Genomic DNA, 18906 nt, shown 5'->3' on the forward strand with positions numbered 1-18906 from the left:
CACACTGTCGCTTAGCTACCCCCTGAGCTTGGGCCCCACAGTAGCACATCCACGTCCCCTGAAATCTGCAGGAGTCATCTCTGGGTCCTGGGAGTTAATATCTGGCTCATAATGAATCCAGTGGCCTGGACAGAGAAATGTTGAAGTATTTTTAAGCACCGCATTTGAGCTAAATGGCACAAGGAAGCGCCTGCATGAAGCAGCATATAATTAACTGCGATTACAGCTCCGGTCATATCATGATCCATTTAAGTTATTTTTCAGAGCGCTCACTATAGCCACTGTTTAATTCATTTTTTCGTTAGATTTCAGCTACACAGACATCTTTCATCTGCTGCCAGTGAAATTAATATTTTTCTTTATTCCTAGTACAGATAGATTTTTTTTTTTTTTTTTTTTTTTTTTCCTTTTCTAAGCTAGTTAATTCTGAGGTGGTTCATGTGACAGGCTGGGTGGCAGAGTCAATCTTTCCTAGGCATTTCAGAAGAGAAGGGCCTTTGATCTCCTCGCGTTCTGATGTTTGCCATAAGCATTGCCCTCTGTCACTCCATAGCCTGTGACCCCAGCTCTCATTACATGGCAGCAGATTCTGTAGGTACAAGTTTCTTTTTTTGTGAGCAGAATTTGCAGCCAGGGAATTGGTACCCATAGGTTTTGAACCTAAAAAGCAAATAATGATTCACCACAGGCTAAATGTTCTCAAGCATCTCCACCTGCCTGGAAGCAGAGATGGCTGCTTCCCATGGGCAACTGGGGGGAGCAAAACCAGAGCTAATATAGAACATATGGGAATTAGCCAGAAGGGCATACAGTAGGCAATATAAGGGGAAAAAGAAAGGTCTGTGCTCTTCTTGATCCATGAGCTGGCTAAGCCAGCTGATTCAAGCCAGTCCCTTCACACGGTTGAGTGATTGTCACCATACAGCTCTGACTCAGGCTGACTGTGGAAAAGTGTTGGGGTGTCTGCACCCAGACCTGTTCCCTTTTAAGCCTGGGCAACCCACTAATGAGTAACTGAAAGCTGGTTTTAGCTAGAAAATGCAGCTACTCAAAATTTCCCTGATGCTTCTCGTTTGAGAGTGAGCACAGCCAGGAGTGTGCATACGTGGGTAAGATGGCTCAGAAGTTAAAAATGGATGGGATAAACCTCAACAGATTAGCGTAGCGTAAGGCAAATCTTTTTACCATCTCTAGTAAGACTTTTTACCTATTTGTTCCAAGCTCCAGTTTTTAATATTTTGATATTTTTTTCAAGAGATGCTCTTGAAGCAGATCCTGGTCATCTTTCTAACCTTAGGAATTGCATGGACTTTCTTAGAGTTAGGCTGGGGGTTGAGCCTGATGGTTGCGGCAGTGCATAGGTGTCACCATCGTGGGTCATTCAACAGCCACTTTAGTTGTTAATGAGGGCAAGCAGAATATGCTTTGCTGCCTGTTAGATATTCTTGAAGTCCTCTCCTAATAGTCTGCAAAATGCTCTTTAATATCCTGCAAGCCTGGAATTGCATTGCAAGACTAAAGTGCTCCTTCCTGTCTTCTTTCCAAGGAAGCAGCTGTGCAAAGCTGCAAACCGTGACATATGCGTGTGTGTGTGTTTGTACAAATGTCCGTATTTCTGGCTCGCTGGTGCAGTTAACAAAAACTTTCACTCTGAGTTTGAGGATGACTGGGACTCGTCTCTTCTTTCTTCAGGAAATTTGCACCGAGATGTTCAGTGTGTAAGGAGCCCATCATGCCGGCCCCAGGACAAGAGGAGACTGTACGCATTGTTGCCTTGGATCGTGACTTCCATGTCCAGTGCTACCGGTGCGAGGTTAGTATTCTAATCACGTGAAGGACAGAAAGCAAAGGTTGGCTTAATTTCATCACCGCCTCGTGTTATACACACGACAGGCATACCCTGTTGTAACACTGGCTCTACAATCAAATTACTTCATTGACTTCAGCATGCAAGGAATTTTTCCTCATTTATATCAGCGCAAATGAGAAGAAAATCAGGTCCCTTGTTTATAACAGGTTCATTAGGAGAGCAAGAGAATGTGACTCAGGTAATTAGAGCTTAATATTTGAGAACATCATAAATTATAGCTTGGACACAAACGTTGCTCATGTTTATGTTCTTAAAATGAAAGCTAATGCATGTTAGAATTTGAGCAAGATTGTACAGGAAACTCAACATATGGCTCTGGGTTGAAGAATTTTAATGGACACATAAACATGATCATTCTTGTTTTGTGTAATGCTTTTTGTGCTACTTTCCTGTTCAGTTTCATTACGCACTTCATATAATTTTGATGGTAAAAATCTGAAGACAGAGAAGAAAAATCACCTTAAAGCAATTAACATGTGGGAACAGCTGTGTTAGGGAACCTTCAAGAATTCTTCAATGCAAGTGTTACTTGTTGGATAATACATCAGCCAGATGGCAGGGTAAGAAAATGAGACCAAATGTATTTCTTATCACAGTTGCAGGTTTTAATAACTTTAACCGGAAAGAAGGATGGACTAAGGCTTAAAGGTCTAGGCTGAGACGTGAGGCATCTGGTTCGCTTCTCAATCTGACCTTGGCTTCCAGGGTACATATCAGCCCATTAGTTAGGCCCAGTTTTTTAATGATGCTGGGGCATTCCTACACTAAATTTTGCAGAGCCAATTCATCGTACAGCATGTCCCCGTGCTGGCTGCTGAGATACCGAGGCTTCACGCACGTGAATGTCAGAAGCAGATGCAGTGCAGAGCCGCATAGACACGCACTTGGCTCTTTTGGGCCAACTGCAATACAAACACAGGTGACAGTTCTGGTAAGGGGAGACAGGCAGGGAGTTTGCTTAGCTGTCGCCCCTGGAATGGATGCTATAGCTTTGTGGCATTAACTCTTCCAAAGGAGATTACCTGTAGTCAGATATTGGTACCAAACTTCCTTCCCAGTGATGCTTCTTTTTTTATCCTTTTTTGCATTAATAAATAGGTGCTTAGTTTGATGTTTTCTCCAATGCTAAAGACCTTTCCTTCCTCAGAAATGTGAAGGGAATAATCTCCTTTTATTTTCAATTGGATTAAATTCAGCAGAGAGCTTGGGAACCCATCTTCTCTGCAGCATTGTCTCTTATCAGGAAATGGCCTAATCATGAAAGACATCACGTACCTCAGCTTCGTGCTTTACGCTGACTCAGGCTGGATCCTGTTACAAGGTGGAGAGTGAGGAGAGAATTTCTTTGACTAATAGATTCTTTGGTTAATCTTGTTCTTCTTTCTTATTTACTTTGCTCTTTCTGTCTGCTTATTTCCTAGGACTGTGGTGGCCTCCTGTCTGAAGGGGACAATCAGGGCTGTTATCCTCTGGACGGGCACATCCTTTGCAAGACCTGCAACTCTGCTCGGATCCAGGCTCTGACTGCCAAGGCCAGCACTGATCTCTGAGTATCAACTGTGACCCTCCCCAGGATGCCCATTGGGGGATATTGCACAAGCTTTGCATGATTTCTTTCCAGCCTAGGGTCTGAATCTCTGTTGTGGTTTTTTTTGGTTTGTTTTTTTTTTTTTTTTTTAAAAGAAAGAAAAAGTAAAACTGGGAGGCCTTGGAACAAGAGGGCTGTTTGAGAGGCCATGTTCAGACTGCCCATGACAGGCACCTGATTTAGACATGACTTTTCAGGAGGGTGGCAAGTGAGTCAGACCACCTGCTGTGTCTGCAGCTGATGGAGATAAGTGGTCACAGCACCTAAGTTATCTGCCTCTAGAAGGAGGTCTGAACATGGTCCTTACTATGTTTCTGTGTTTGATTCCTGTCTCTTAAGAAGTACATGAAGGTAGAAGGTGAAAGATGGCTGAGCTAGTTGTTTCTCCCAAGATATTTTGAGAACCTGACCAGCTCTCATTGAAGTCCTGGGGAGCTTCCCTTTGACTTTAATAGGATCTGGATCACCAGCAGAAGTAGCTCTACTGCCCTAGAAGGTGTTGAGAGCAGACCCAGCACTCCTCTCATCACAACACAAACAATGCAACTTCAACTGTACTGCATCTAAGAGTCTAGGTGTGACCTTGTATCCTTGGGACACAGATTTGTTATCTATATCGTTTTTCTTAGGCCCTTACTTGTCTCCATTCCCTTCCAGTTCGATAGGGTTTTTTCTTTTTCTTATGAAATTATATTTTGCTATTGCATAAATTTATTCAGTAGTGATGCTTCTAATGCACAATGTTTGAGCAATCACAGAAAGATGTGAGCTTGCACACACTATACACTACACACACACACACTACACACACACACACACACACACAATGTGCTTTTGATTTACCAGAGGTAAAAGCCAATCATGCCCGTTGAGAAGGTGTTTTAAGGATGTGGGGCTGGAAACACATTTTTAAAATCCCAGTGGTTTAAAAGAAAAAAAAAAAAAAAAAAAGACAACTACATAGAACTGCTGTGCAAAGCGATGCTCAAAAAATCTTATGCCACTCTCACGCACCCCAATCTAGTGGGACTACTGGCAGTTTTGTTTTCTGGGTAGACATTCAAGCAATAGAGTCTTGTTCATCTCCTGTTTATTGCAATGGGAGGATTTTCCTTCAACTGTAACAGAGATTGAATCAAGTCTTGGGATATACTTTTCTCTGGTGTTAACACGCAGGATCAGGAGTTCTCATTAAAAAACTTAAGGATCTTATTTCAACAACAGCAAAAAGGATCCTCCTAAATACATGCTTTTGTTCAGTTTTTATCTTAAGAAAGGTAAAGAAGGTATTAAACCCTTCTCTATGCCGTTCCAAAAAGTAAGCATTTTTTTTCCTCTTTCATTTTCATCCCAGCCACTTATAACTTCTCTTTGGTGAAATGTCATTGCAGAAGAGTGCTGGGCCAGCAGCAGCATTTTCATCTTCTGTCTAGAACTAATACATGTGCCAAGGTAAATAAAAGCTGGGCACAGATAATCTTTTTTTCTCATGTTGGTGTTGTTTTTTTTTTTTTTCAGTTTGGTTAATTAAAAAAAAATAAAAAAATAGAAATCCACAGCATTCTGAGCAGCTATAATATTCTTGTTCATGAAACCCATAATAACTAAGGTGCAAATTACATAGTGAGGGAGTAATTTTCATATCACTGAATTGACATTAATATCTTATTTGCAGATGTAATCAAAGAAAATACCTTTCTTTGCACTTAACAAATTAAGAAGCAGAACTGAAACAGTCGCAGGCTGATTGACCATGTAAGTGACAAACTGGTACTTTTCAAGAGTAAATTATAAGAATTTTTTTCATGCACCCTCTGAAAAACAATAAGAATGTGGTGCTTTCATCTTTATTCTCTATAACAGAAGCCTGATATAATTATACCCACTAATGCTAAAAAGAAAAGTTAGATGAGCTAGACTGATAGGAAACAAAGACGAAAAATTGAGATACTCACTGCAGCTCCTGCAAATGGTGCATTTCCTTTCAGTTTAGCACTAACCTTTATGGAAGAGCACTGTGAAATTTAATAGCTTTAGCTGTATACAGTAAATTTAAATACAGAAATGCCAGTCTGAAACCTCTATTCCTTACATGGTTTATATGTTGGCAAACTCCACTGGTGTCAGGGAAGATTCCCAAAATTCACAGCTCAGAATGAATCCTTCTTTGTAGAAGGGTGGTATCATTAAGCAAAAGAAATCGTTCTCCACCATAGTGGCTGTGCTGAAGCAGTTTGCCTTTTTATACTAGATTTCTACCTTGGCCTTCAAGAATTTTACTGCCTCAGACGTAAACAGATTTTTTTGCACCGTGACTCCTGCCAGGTTCCATCTGGGCTCCTGCTCCCTGAACCATGGCACGTAAGGTCCTTCTGAGCTCGCTTCTTTACATGCAGTCTGCACCACCACTAGTCAAAAAAAACTCACAACTATTGAGCAAATCCAGTTTGAACTAACCCTACAAAAACACCGGAGGTCAGAGCTGGGATTGCTGACACCATTTTATCCCTGTGGAGGATTTTACATCTCTGCAAGCACAAGGGAGGATGTGATGCACTTGGGTGCAGAATAAGCTGTTCATCAGGCAGCAAACATAGCTCTGATCTTCCTTATTCTTGTTAGTGTTAAATCAAGTGGCTGATGAGACTCTTCTGAGTAACGCTGGGGTAACTGATGGAAGCAAGCTATTGTGCTTTCCTGCAGAATGTGGCCTAGACTAAGGAGGACTGAAGTCCAGAGCCTTTGGGCCTTTTATGGCCCTGCCATAGGTTGGACTTGGAGAAGGTCACATGGCTTCTCATCTTCTGCCCTCTGCATGAGAGGGCTTCTTTCCAACTTCCCAGGGACATTATGGGAATTAAACGAATCACAGATTGGCCCAAACTACTGATTTTTGGAGTTCTGTCTTCTCTTTCCAGAAAAGTTTGCTGGTATGTAGGTTTGGGATTCCAGCCCATTTCAAAGCTAAGGGCCAGCCAGGAGATCTAGATCTGAATCCTCTGTGCTATTAGGGTGCTGTGGTGAGTTGGGCTGGCATGCAGGGAGGCGAGAGCCAAACTTTTCAAGCATTAAATACTCCATGGATGGAAGATGTTTGACAAAGATTGAGCAGTGTTGATATTTGAGGTACTGTGGCTAATTTCTAGACCTGACGCATCTGGGCAAAGGTACTATCATGCTTTTGTTTTCACCTCTGAAACACCAAAGCCATCTGCCTGTTGGAAGGAGTGAACGTCCAAAACACTCTATTTTCTGTAATGCGTGTGGGTTTGGCTTCTAAAATTGCTATAAATATATTTAGAAGGTATTGCATAAATGTATATACATCACAGAGGCTCTCATCACCTGCATGTGTATGGAAATCTCCCCTCTCATGCTTCAGGACTTAATTAGGAAATGCTGGTGGACTTATCTCAATTGCACTGCAATTAAGAATCACTGGGATATTGCTTCATCACAATATTTGTCACATATTTATAACATATCCTGTTTTATCTGTTCCAAAGGAGTCTTTTTGCCAAAGAGACCTTGCTTTTCTTAAGGTGCACTTCTTAGCCATGATAAAAATTCACGTCATCTGTGGCTGTGGTTATGTCCAAACTGTTCCTTTCAGAAAGAGCTGGAAGATCACAAAGACATTTCTGTTCAAGTCTGCAGAGTTTTTGCTTGTGCTGTTTTGGCTTTTTCTAGCATTTATTGGCAAGTAGGGCCTGATCCCATGATTTGTGTGGCCAGATGGGGCCCAGGAGGGTCCAGGATCAGGTTTTAATTTAGCAAAATATTTAAGCCCATGGAGTTTGTTTAAGCACAGGCTTAAAGCCATTGCATGGTGTGACGTAAGCCATGGGTCTACAGTCATGAATACTAGACTGATTCTGTGTCACCCAGTCATACAGATTTGGTCTGGGTAGGATGTGGGCACAGTCAAATTTCTGTCAAATTACCCAGAACACATGAAACGGCTCCTGTGTCACCCTTATGCCAAATGCAGGAGGGCACCCAGTGGCTGATCCAACGTAACATTTGGACAACAGGAGGATGAGTTATTACTAGATCAGTACTTTGTGTCGGATGGCTGTGGCACTTTCCATATGTCACAAGTAGCCCTACAGCCAGATTTACTGTACCTTTGAACCATGGCTTTAAAACTGTGTACTTAAACTTTCTCCAGAAGATTGGATTGCCTTGGTTACAGCCCAATCCTTAAGCATATCCACAAAGCTAACACTAGTATTTTATGAATGTGATGGTTTTATTGTCACTTATTTTAATAATTGCCTGAACATTGCTTTTGAAAACAGAAAGCAACACCGTTGCCTTAGCCTATCAGATAACGGACCTTTAATTTTGTTTAGTTTTTTTGTTTTTTTTAATATTTTAATTCTTAGATTTTTATCATGGCTGCAAAACACTTCGGTAATGACTTAATCATAGAGGTGTGGGAGTACCAAAGTGTTTATCATAGTGAACTCTACATAATAGCGTTCATCCTGATGGCAGGAGCAAGACTTTCATGAGACACAGGCCTTAAGTTGACTTTCTGCCTATCAGCAAAATGTGCCTAAGAAGAATGAGAAAAAAGTGTCTTTTAGGGAAATGGTGATTGTTGAAGAGAAAATGCAACAAGTCATACTGAAATCTCTTTGGACCTGTTACAGCTGCTGCCTGGCCATGGTCAGCCAAGCCTATCTTAGATTTGATAAATGCTGGTTCCTTTTGATTTTGAGAACGTCCATCAGATGAGGGATAACAAGACCTAAGAGAAGGTCCTTGAGAGAAATCCTGTGTCTTTGCCCTCCTTCAGCATCCTAGATAAATGTTAGGCACCTGGTGCTTCAGCTGAAAGGCTCAGAAAGGATTTGAGTTTATAACTCTTTTCTATTGATATCTGATATCTGTTCCTGCAGTTGGTTCATCATGTTGATTTGCTATTTGTTCACCAAGTTGGGTTGACTACACTGTATATAGACTTTGATACTGTAAGTCAGGGCTAGCAGAGAGAGATGTGCTGAAGAATCTCACTGTGGTGAAATTCCCACAAGAAAACACTAGTGATGGTAATTGAGGGTTTGTTGCCAAAGGATAGCAGGAACTACTTAGTACTATCTAGAAGTTAGTAAAGTATAAACTGAGAGAGAGCTGTGAGAACACTGTTTCCAGTAGAGCTGGTCACAATTTTTACACTAAGTTATGTGATGTCAGAAGGGCCATTTTTTTAATGAGAAATTATCTTTTTGCAATGTTATCCCAACAGTTTATTTTCTTGCTGTTATAATTAAAACCATATTGAATTTTTATCTAAACAAACGTCAGAATTGTTAACAAATATTTTCATTTCTCAAAAACCCATGTCTTTCTCAGTTTTTTGTAGTTCTTGGGTTTCTTCTGCTGGTAAATTAAAGTTTCTGTGGCAATTTTGAAAACTTCTTTGGATAAAAATTCTATTTAAAAACAAGCACATGTGTTCTTGGAAAATGGTTCAATATTGGACCTGGTGAAATAAAAAAAGCTTTGAAACTTTTCACAAGATATTTTTTCCCTATTTTTAACTAGTTTTGCTAACTTTGAAGTCACTGTTTCCTTTGTTAGAACAATCCAAATAATGTGACTCTTCTTAAAATAACAGTGTTACTTCTGTTGGGTTCATTTTGCTTTCCTGTCTTAAAGCCATGGGGTGGCTGGCTATGGAGGATGCCAGGGTCTTTTTCTGTGGCAATTGCAATTTTCTTCTTTGGTTTTTTTTTCCCCCTGAAATTACTGAAGAATGTAAGCGCGTTATGGCAACTGCTGTGAAGATCAAGAGATACTGATTGAGCTTCATCTCCACGTACCCTTCTGGGCTTGGGAATGGCATTTCTTCTTACACATTTCTAGAAATACTACCTGGCTTCCTCAGCATTGCAAGTTTGAATTTGCAACAGTCGATTGCCCGACTGGCATTTGGAGCAAGAGAGAGAGTAGACTTTAAACTTGTGAAATTGTAACGTTTACCCAGCATCGAAAAATCTAAAGAAAAAACCATAACCTTGGTAGGTTTCCTGGTAGAGATTGGGGAACAGGTGTCATTTCAGCCTGGAAATTCTCTGCTGTGATCTGAAAAAAACAAAGCTCAAACACTTGCAGACTGCTCTGGCATACGCACTCACACACACACATAAGGTGGTTGTGGGGCTACAACTAAGTAGAAATACAGGCTGCAATATTGAGCGTTGCTACTTAAACCCCACTGGGCTTTGTTCCTGGCTATGTGTTCCTGGTCTCTTTGGCTTCATGTTACATGTGGAAGCAATGGGGTTGATCACTGGCATCAAGAGCACTCAGTTCAGACTTTTTTTTTTATTTTTTTTTTTATTTTGCTGTTTGTCCACATTTCTCATCATACCTAGATCTTTTAGAAAATGAGGAAGGAAACAGAAGCCCCAGGTGGTGGCATTACCTTAACGTTTCTGGGGTTAGAGTCCTTCACTGGGAACATGACACTTGGGATGTCTCTACTTCTTTGCCTCTGCCTCCCTTTGTCCGCAAGCAACTCTCTTACCCGCTTTTTCCATTTGCTCAACATGCACTCATCTTTGCAGTGAAGATGTTATGTTACTTACTTCACAGAGGTATTGTAACTCTTAGCTAGTAGTTGGAAAAACTTTTCCAGATCTTTAATCAAGTAGTTTTGTGCATCCATAGTATCAGTGGCCTGCCACATGGATATCAAAGAAAATTATTATAATTATTTCTTTTAAAATGATTATGAAATTGTGCCTTACTTTTTCAGTCATATTTAACCATGTAATTTAGAACCACATGATTGCAGGGATTTATCATGAAGAAATTTGTTTGAAGGATAGTTTGTTTGTTTTTAAATATATTTTTTCTCCAGAAATGAATTTATTAGGTTTTCCTCTTTTATTTTTTTCCTCCAGTTTTATCACTTTAATATGTTTGTGTAAAAGGGCAGCCAGGATTTGCATTCATGAGAGACAGAAGATTTTATTTGGTCTTGTATGTAGAGCTTTCATTTTCTTTTATGTTCCTTCAGGAAAATTCCTCTCTGCCTGATTACTCATACTTAGATGTCTTTAAATGCAGGCTGACCAGTAAGGGTTTTTTGTCGTTGTTTAATTTACTGTGTGGTTTGCTTTGTGGGTTTTTTTTTTTTTAATTAACCAGATATGGGGTACCGGGGAGGAATTGCACATTAATGCAGAATGGTAATGCTAATTTTCATAGAAAAGACAAAATTAGAGTCTTTCCCTGTCTACAGTGCAGTTTTGTTACTGTTTTGTGTACAACGCTAATATTAAGCCAGACTGTAAAGGCAAAATACTCAGAGTGACCTACTTCCATTCACCAGCAAGAACCCTTTGTCAGCTGACTCCTGTTTGTTTGTTCGTTTTTAAATGTCGGATTACAGAACAAGCATCTCCTAAAGATGAAAGGAAACAGTGTTTTCATGTGCAGGAAATTTGGGGTTGCATTTGAAATGCAGTTCATTTTCTTTGTGAATTTGGATGTCATGGTGTTTTAAGCTCCTGCCTGGAGCCTATATCAATTTGGCCTCTCATCCAGTTCATCTCACTGGTGCTCCTAAAAGGCTGCAGCCCTGCAAAAGCTCATGCAGCATTTTTGGCTGCCTTCCCTTGCTCCCATGTGGTACATATTTGCACAATTTAACTGAGCTTTTCTTTCTGCTGAAGGTCAGATGCAAGCGATACGAAACACTAAACTTTATAAACAAGCAAAGCCATTTCAACCACAGCATTTTGGACTAGAATGGATTTTTAGGTGGCGCACTGTCTGTTGGCCTTTGGAGAGGGGATCCTGAGACTACATTGAACTGGAACAGGATGCAAAGCCACAAGCCTTGTTTTTTTTTAATAAACTACTTACTGTAATCCAGCTACACAGTTTCAGCCTCACACTTCAGAAGAAGCTTCCAGCAGCAATGCACGTACAGGCACTTTCTCTTGCAGAAAGTGAAACTTTCCCAACCAGAGTAAATTTAACCTATTGCATAAGATGCTGGAAGGTTTTTTTTTTTTCCTTGGGATTCTCACTGTAACCTCTATGTGCAGAGGATGAATAGCTTTTCTTTTGCCCCTCTTTTTTTTTTTTTTTTTTTTTTTGACAAGATTAGATGTTGCATATTGATGAGCTAGTGTTTCAAAGGTCCGTGGGGCTTTGGAATGTATTAAGAATCTCTGAAGTTTAATATTCACCATGTTTTAAGTATTCAGAAGGAAAAATCTGCATAAAATGGTTTTTGATAAATACGTTCTAGGGATTCTTTCTTTCTGTCTTACGCAAGCATTGTGGGGATTGTGGCTGTGCCAGTTTTGGTCCAAAGTGTCTTTTGTTTCACTGTTTCAGGACCATTTTGATCGCATTTGTATGCCCAGTGCTTGTCCTGAAGGCTTTTATGGTTTCTACTGGAACTGTACAGCAGGCAGGTGGATGTGACCAAGGCAAAGGTGCAGCTGAGCATCCTAACTCCTGAGTGTCTCCTTGATTGCTCCCCTCCTTATGACAGCTGGGCACGTTCAGCCTCTTTCTGTGCCTGCTTTTCGTGATGCAGGTTGGGATTAGCCCAGTGGTCAGGCCTGGCTGAGATCTTTCTGCAAAGGTGCTCCACACCAGTGGGGATTTGAGAATGGAGAGGGCAAGATCCTGGGTGCAAGAGCAAAGCAAAGTGCCATTCAGTGCATCTAAGATCTCACAGGGTAGTTTCACCTTCCTTGAATGTCCCTCTTTGGTAAGAGTCTTAGCAGTAAGAGAAGTGCTTTTAGGAGAAATCTTCCCTTGGGGATGCCCTATTTCCCATACTGTTGAAAAATCCAATTGAAGCTTTAGATGAGGAGGATCAGTTATGGGCTGCAAACACACAGCTATTTTACTGTATTATTAACTCTGTCGTTTACCTTACCTTCAACATCCCATGGTACATACCATGGTGTGCAGGACAGCTTCTTTGGTCCTGCTCACACACAGCCTTGACTTTGTCATGCCAGTCCCTGTTGAATCAGCGCCTGGTACTTGTTCTCAGGATCTCTCTGGCTTGGGCCAAGGGCATCTCATGCTCCTATGCAAAAGGTGGTGCTTTCAGGTTTTGGCTTACAAATAATGCAGCCCTTCCAAACTCACCTTTCCCCTCTCACATATTCCTGACAGAAGTAAGATTTTAAATATTTCTTAGCATTCTTCTTTCTTCTTCCTTTTTGCCAGATGTCTTGAAAACATTGTCAGATTACGATCTGGGTGTGGGTTTTCGGGATCGATTTCCTTTCCTCCTTGATTGCATGGTGTAGGTTTGCAATGATGTTTTTTTCCCCTTTTTTTTTTCTTTTTTTCCTCTTTTTTTTCTCTTTTTTCAGTCTTATGGAACAGATGCCTTCAGTTTATGCAGAGAAAGATTGACTATGATTAGAGCTAATCCAGGATGGCAGGATTGGACCCCCACAGTGAAAGGTAGAAAAGTGATTGCAAAAGTATTCTGTTTCTCCTTTATTAATTACACAGGAAGTTTCCACCAAAGGCTCATGTAGCACAACTGGCCTATGTAATAAGTAGCAGGGCCTGTAATTACAGTCTGTCTTCTGATCCTATCTGTGCTCTGACTTTCTAAGCACTGCAGTTCTATTTACATCTGTGTCTTTGTCACCTTTTAAATTTTTGATCGGTCACTAAGGGAAGAAGAGCACAAGCTGTGAGCCCTGCAGCGAGTCTAAACAAAGGGGTCCTCCTCCTTCTCAGGTATCTGCCTGATTTGGGACACAGAGCAGAGCACGGGGAACAGGGGGGATTTTACCAGCCGTGCAGCAGAGTGGGCTGCATCCGAACTAAGTATCTTTCAAGATCTTGGAGTCTTTGTAGGACTGGAAATTTGAACTTTTTACAGGTCTTAACTAGTGTACTATCCTGTGAGGGAGTTCATATATCAGCATTTCTTTGCTCAGAGCAGTTTCTACAGGATTTGACCTTTCTTTTCTGTAAGATTCAGGGTTTTATGGTTGCAAAGAGGTCCTTCCACATATGGCATGAGGAGGGAGATGGCTTTTGGCATCACGCAGAGAAGCTGGGCAACAAATCCTGGTATCAGTGTAAAGGAAGAGTAACTTGAGTGGAAGGGGGAAGGCAGTGATTTACATGTGGTTCAGTACCAGGTTCACCAGCTCTGAGCAGCAGCGAGCGCAGCCTCGAGCAGATCAGTTCACTGGGTCAATCCAGAGACCTGGCAATGAGTAAATGGGCTCCTTGTGAAAGTGTTTGGTGCTGATCACTCTGGCAGTAATCTCTTGTCTCTTCAGAAATGTGCGCTAAAGTTAGGGCAAAACTACAGAATGGTGTCCCCCAGTCTTTTTTCCAAGGCATGCTCCCAGTACTACGTGTGATCAAGAGGAACGAAAGCCATTGTGCAAATACTATACTCTATGCAAAAAAAAATATTAACAGTCCACTACAGATACTTTAATGTCCATTAAACTGTTATGCAAATTGTCCCTTTTCTGTAGCTTACACTGTTATTTAATTATTTTTGGTCTGATGTCTGTTTAAAAAAAAAAAACTCAATTATTTTTTCATTTTTTTTCTAACTCTACTTCTAAGAAAGTTGATGCTTTAAAGGAAAAAAACCTTACTTTCAAACATGGGTTTTTCAGGCTTCGAAATTAATAATTTCTACACCTGACCCAGTTCCTGCAGCTGCCAAAAATGAAAAGAGAAAGCTATTTAAATTTCTCATAGAACCATTTATCTCTTAAAATATGCCAAGGCAATTTGAGGTGGGGGTGGAGACTAGGCTATTTATCTCAGCAGCTTGATTTTTCTCTTTATGTTTCTAACTGTCAGGGGAAAAAAAACGGTAGGAAGCTATTCTTGGGCTATTATTGATGTATTGTGTTGCCATTATGCAGGATGTCTGCTTTGCTATATACGGAAGGACATTAATAATAGCCATCTCCCCTGCCCCCACCCTTGGTTCCTCTTTGGGAAGATATGGCTTAAACTGGAGCATCTGCCGTGTTCAAATTGCTGCTCCCTCCTCCCCTCCCCTCAGTTCTTTCCCAAACTAGTTTTGGGAACAGGGCTAAGGGAATAAGAAGACAGGTTATATTTGCCATTTTTCTGCCTACTTGTGTGGTTGCTCCAGGCAAGTCATTTCCATGCCATGTACCTGTCTACCCTCTTCCTTTCCATGTATTGCGCCTCCTTTCATTTTTAAGTTCATCAGTGCAAAAAAACCCTTTCTCGCTGTCTTTTTCTCACAGGGGCTGGCTGGCAGAACGGGCTCAGCAACAGACCTCTCATTTGTTATTACCCAGCATTTCATATCCAGAAACGTTGGTCTCTTCATTATTTCCCATAAGTAGGAAAATGTATTCCTGTTCCCATCCCTCCTACCCTAGGTTTAAAACATTGTTAAACTTTAAAGGGTCCGTCCACTTGTTTAAAGACTCGGATGCTTGTTTTATTTTTGGAAGAAGAGCGTATGGTGAACAGGAATAGTTTGATGTTTAAAAAATAGCCCCACTTCAGCATTCCCCTGAAGTGCGGGAAGTCCTGTCTCCGCAGGTCTGTGCCAGCAACGTGACAGCCCAGAGAGCAAAGCTGACTCGAATAGGAAAAAGAACTGGCCTGGCCCATTTCATCTGTGAGAAGAGAGAGGTGAAAATAATAAATGTGGCAAAAAATAAAGGGCATAATTGCTCTGATTTTTTTTAATGGCTGTTCCTACGTCTCATGTTAATTTTCTTCCATAGAAGCTTTGCTTATTCAGCATTTCTCATGGTCATGACCATGTGCTTTTTCATGGTGTCATTATTTTTACTCTTCGCTTGTTGTGTCCTTGTCTTGCTTTGGTCCCTGTATGGTATGGAGCCATTTTGGTTTGGGCACTGAATTAAAACAAAGTTAGGAGCTCTGTCTAGGAAAGCTCACGTAGAGTTTAGGACCAGAAAATGCAATCAGAATATTTTCCAGTTCTGATATAGGGAGGTTTTCCAAATATGAATTCTAGATGGGAGGAATGCCTTCATTTGGGAAAGTATGCAGATTTCAAAATGAAAGGGAGATGGCCATTCAGTGTAGTTTCTCATTGCTTTTATTGTCTTCATTGGTGGTGGCCAAGGAGAAAAATGCCACTCTGAAGTGTTCCCTAAACTAGAGCCAGAGCCCAGCACCTCCTCTGCAAACGTTTGCTCTAGCTCCAGCTTGCCACACTGCTGCAGCATGAGAGCAAGGAAGGCCTGCTAACGAAGCAAGGTCCACCTTGTCCTCTCCATAGTCAGAGCTGCTCCCTGTGGTGAGTCTCTGTCCAGCCTAGGGCTTCATCCTGCCTTCCTAGTGCAAGTATTTTGTCAGAAACAGGTGTTTTCTCTCTCCCATTAGCTATGGGATTGTGTGCAATGATTAGGATTTGCAGGGAGGGAGGAGAAGATCCTGTTCCAATTAGGCTGCCTTTGTGCTAATGTTTCATTCAGGGCTGTATGAGATAAGAGCAGTTTGCACTGAAATGCACAGCCGGAGGCTGTGGTTTGCGTTTCAACTATGTTGAGATGGTACCCATTTAAAATACAGAACTGGGGCACTTTTTTTTACATCTGCCAGTGCTTTACTGACAGCTCTGTATGGGTTGGAAACCCATTTTGGTTTGGCAAATGGGCATTTTCTGCCTTGTCCCCTGAGCCTGATCTAGTTCTTTGCTTTATCCACCTAAAAAGTAGTATTTCTAATGCACCGAATGCCAAAGTAGCTGAGCACCTGACAAGCATCTAACAGAACAGCCAGCAAGGTGAAGAGTAGGCTGTTAACTGAGCTGCCTCTACAAAAGGTGTATTCCACTTTCTTCACTATGTGCCTTTTTAGAGACCTGCGGTGCTCCTTTATGGGCAGCAGAGAAATAGTCCTAGCGCCAAGCAGGGATGGGAACTAGGAGAATGATGTAGAACAGAAGCAAGAGGTTAATTTTGAGCATCTGTTCTCCATTGGGATAAGCAAAGGAATGGCTTTACCCCATCAGCACTGCTTGTCGTCTTGCTTAACACACCTCATTGTCTGGTAGGCAACTGTTCAGTAGCAGAGGTACTTGGGTATATCTCCTCAAACATCTCTGTCTTATCAGAACTCCAGAGTCATTCATATCTGGAGATTTTATTTGCTTAATATTGTCTCTTATAAGCTCTCCATTATTCATTTTTTTTTATAATGTTAGAAGAGAAAATTTGAAGGTGAACCAAAGGCTGGATGTTTGATTGGTGCTACTGTAATAAAAAGGCTGATGTGCTCTTACTTTTAATCCCCAAAATCATGTTTTAGGAAACTTCTCCCTGCTGTGGTTAGAGAGGAAACGCAAGGTTTATTGGAAATGGAGCACAGGGAAAGGTTTGATGTTTCGATGCTCAGTACTGCATCACTGTGATCTCCTCTGCTGTCCCTCTGGAGAGTGAGGACTGAGTACTGGCAGAGGTATGGGCAGAGCAAAATTATGCTTGGACTTTCTCATGGTCTTGCTAGACAGGATCTGCCTTGGTGAGACTTCAGCTTCCTTACGGGTCCTATAATTTCCCATGCCACAGCTTGTGTTTTGGACTGTCAGAGAGACCGGAGGGCAGCCTCCAGTGCCTTCTCTCCAGTTAGTCAAATGAGAGACCAAGAGTGCTAATTCTGCAGTTTTGGTAACAGCACTTTCCAGCTCAGAGCAAGCAGCAGAGGTTCGTTGTGTTTCAGAGCCTGATCGCTCACACTGGCTTTACCTGTGGGCTGATACAACGGGGTCTGAACCACACATGGGTGATTCCAGACGGATTCCTCTTGGCTAAATCCCCCATGGTGAACCCCCCAAGGGCTGCGAGATTGGCTTAGCTCTTCCAAACTCCAAGGAGGGAGTGCCTCCAGGAATGTATTTGTCCTATGCAGCTGCTATGCTTTGGCCTGGCCCTGCCAACTGTAGACCTGTCTGCTATGGCGTTCACCAGCGATGATGTTTATTGGATGTGCAGTAATTCATAGTGGATGACTAGGCCAGGTTTGAAGTGGTGTTTCAGCTTTATGGTAGCTGTTGGTTTAGCCCTTGAGATAGAGAAGGTTTTGCGTTGTTGCCTTTGTTGCAGTTGCGAGGGGAGTGTGACTGACCACACTTCTCCTTGTCCTGTGCCAGCAGACAGAGGCTCTCAGCGGTATAGGAAGCATCTTCCTTTTAAATGTGAATCACTAGCCTAGGTATCTGGGCAAGAAAGGGGCACAAGGAGGCATTCCCTATATGAGGGATGCCTTCTGCTGCACGCTCAGATTCTAAAGGAAGTAACATTACTTGAGCTTTTAGGACTGGTTTCCTATCTGTCAGAGCTTGGGGGTACCAGAGTTTTACCCCTTGCTGAGCACAAGCACTACCCAAGTCTGTGAGGGGCCCAATCCTGCTGCCATTGGAGCTTTCCCAAATCCTGCGAGTTGCTGAGTGCGCCTCCTGTGAGCTGCTGAGTAGCGCCCTTCTCACTGAACCCGTCAGGCCGCTTGTCTCCTTCATTGACTACTTCCCTAGGGCTTTGAGGGCACTCAGGAAACGCGATCAGCACCTTACAGGATTGGTCCACTAGGTAACATATGAAGTTTTTTCTCTGGTTACTTGTGTGCATGAATTGAAAAACATTTCCAGTTTGTTCTGAGGACAGATGCAGCATATACACATGTTTTCTATATTTATAAATATATATAGATATATATATTTTGTTCTCAGCTAGTTACCTCTTCTAAACTGCAATTTTCAGAGCAACCGGCATATATTTTTTATTCAACACGTAAAATGACTTTTTACAGTAAGAGAATGAAAGCTGTTTTAAGCATGTGTTTTCTGTATTTTTATTACGCATTATCCAATTATATTGAGATGTATTTTCCTCTTTGCTCTGCTCTTTCAGTTGTTATCCTTTTTATCAGTTATGCTTTTCTAATGTTTTGTAAGGGAAAATAAATATGCAAAATCACCAGATGCCTTTTTTCTTTGCAGAAGAAGTATCACAAATGCTTTTTTATTACATTTTACCAATCCAATAAACTCCTTATAAATTTCATTTTTGTTTGCTAGCGTGTGAAATTATTTTTTCAAGTCGAATGGTATTTACTTTCTCCCAGCCTCCACCTGCAATTATGCTTCATATCCTCCATCTCTCTCTCTTTTGGGTTCAAAATTTCACTGTATGGCTCCTCAGCATGCTTAATTCAAGAGCCTCTTTCACTGTTGGGTGAAGCAAGGATGCTAGAAATATGTCACAAGAGAGGCTACCCCCTGCTTGTACTGGCCATCTCTTGATGAGTTTTGCGCTGTTCTTAAAAATGTGAGCCTTTGAGGTAGAGAGCACTCCATTCCTAAAACATGAGGTAATCTGCAGAGGTGGGTTATATGTGGAGGTTGTCCACAAATATTCTCAGATTTGAGTTGTGATGGGGTTATGGCAGAGCCAAG

At 41.5% G+C, this 18906-nt stretch overlaps 1 protein-coding gene across 11 annotated transcripts in view; it reads left to right on the plus strand.

The window, feature by feature from the left end:
* LPP (LIM domain containing preferred translocation partner in lipoma) overlaps nucleotides 1–18481 on the plus strand; it is a 351697-nt gene extending 333216 nt beyond the window's left edge. For all 11 annotated transcript variants that reach the window (XM_082320729.1, XM_082320728.1, XM_082320732.1 and 8 more), the window contains 2 exons: nucleotides 1693–1813; nucleotides 3292–18481. In XM_082320729.1, the coding sequence (XP_082176855.1) occupies nucleotides 1693–1813; nucleotides 3292–3420 (250 nt within the window). In that variant the 3' untranslated portion in view covers nucleotides 3421–18481. The remainder of the gene's footprint in view (nucleotides 1–1692; nucleotides 1814–3291) is intronic.
* The last annotated feature ends 425 nt before the right edge of the window (nucleotides 18482–18906 follow it).

The sequence above is a fragment of the Platalea leucorodia genome, assembly GCF_965183815.1.
Source record: "Platalea leucorodia genome assembly, chromosome: 8".
Classification (NCBI taxonomy): domain Eukaryota; kingdom Metazoa; phylum Chordata; class Aves; order Pelecaniformes; family Threskiornithidae; genus Platalea; species Platalea leucorodia.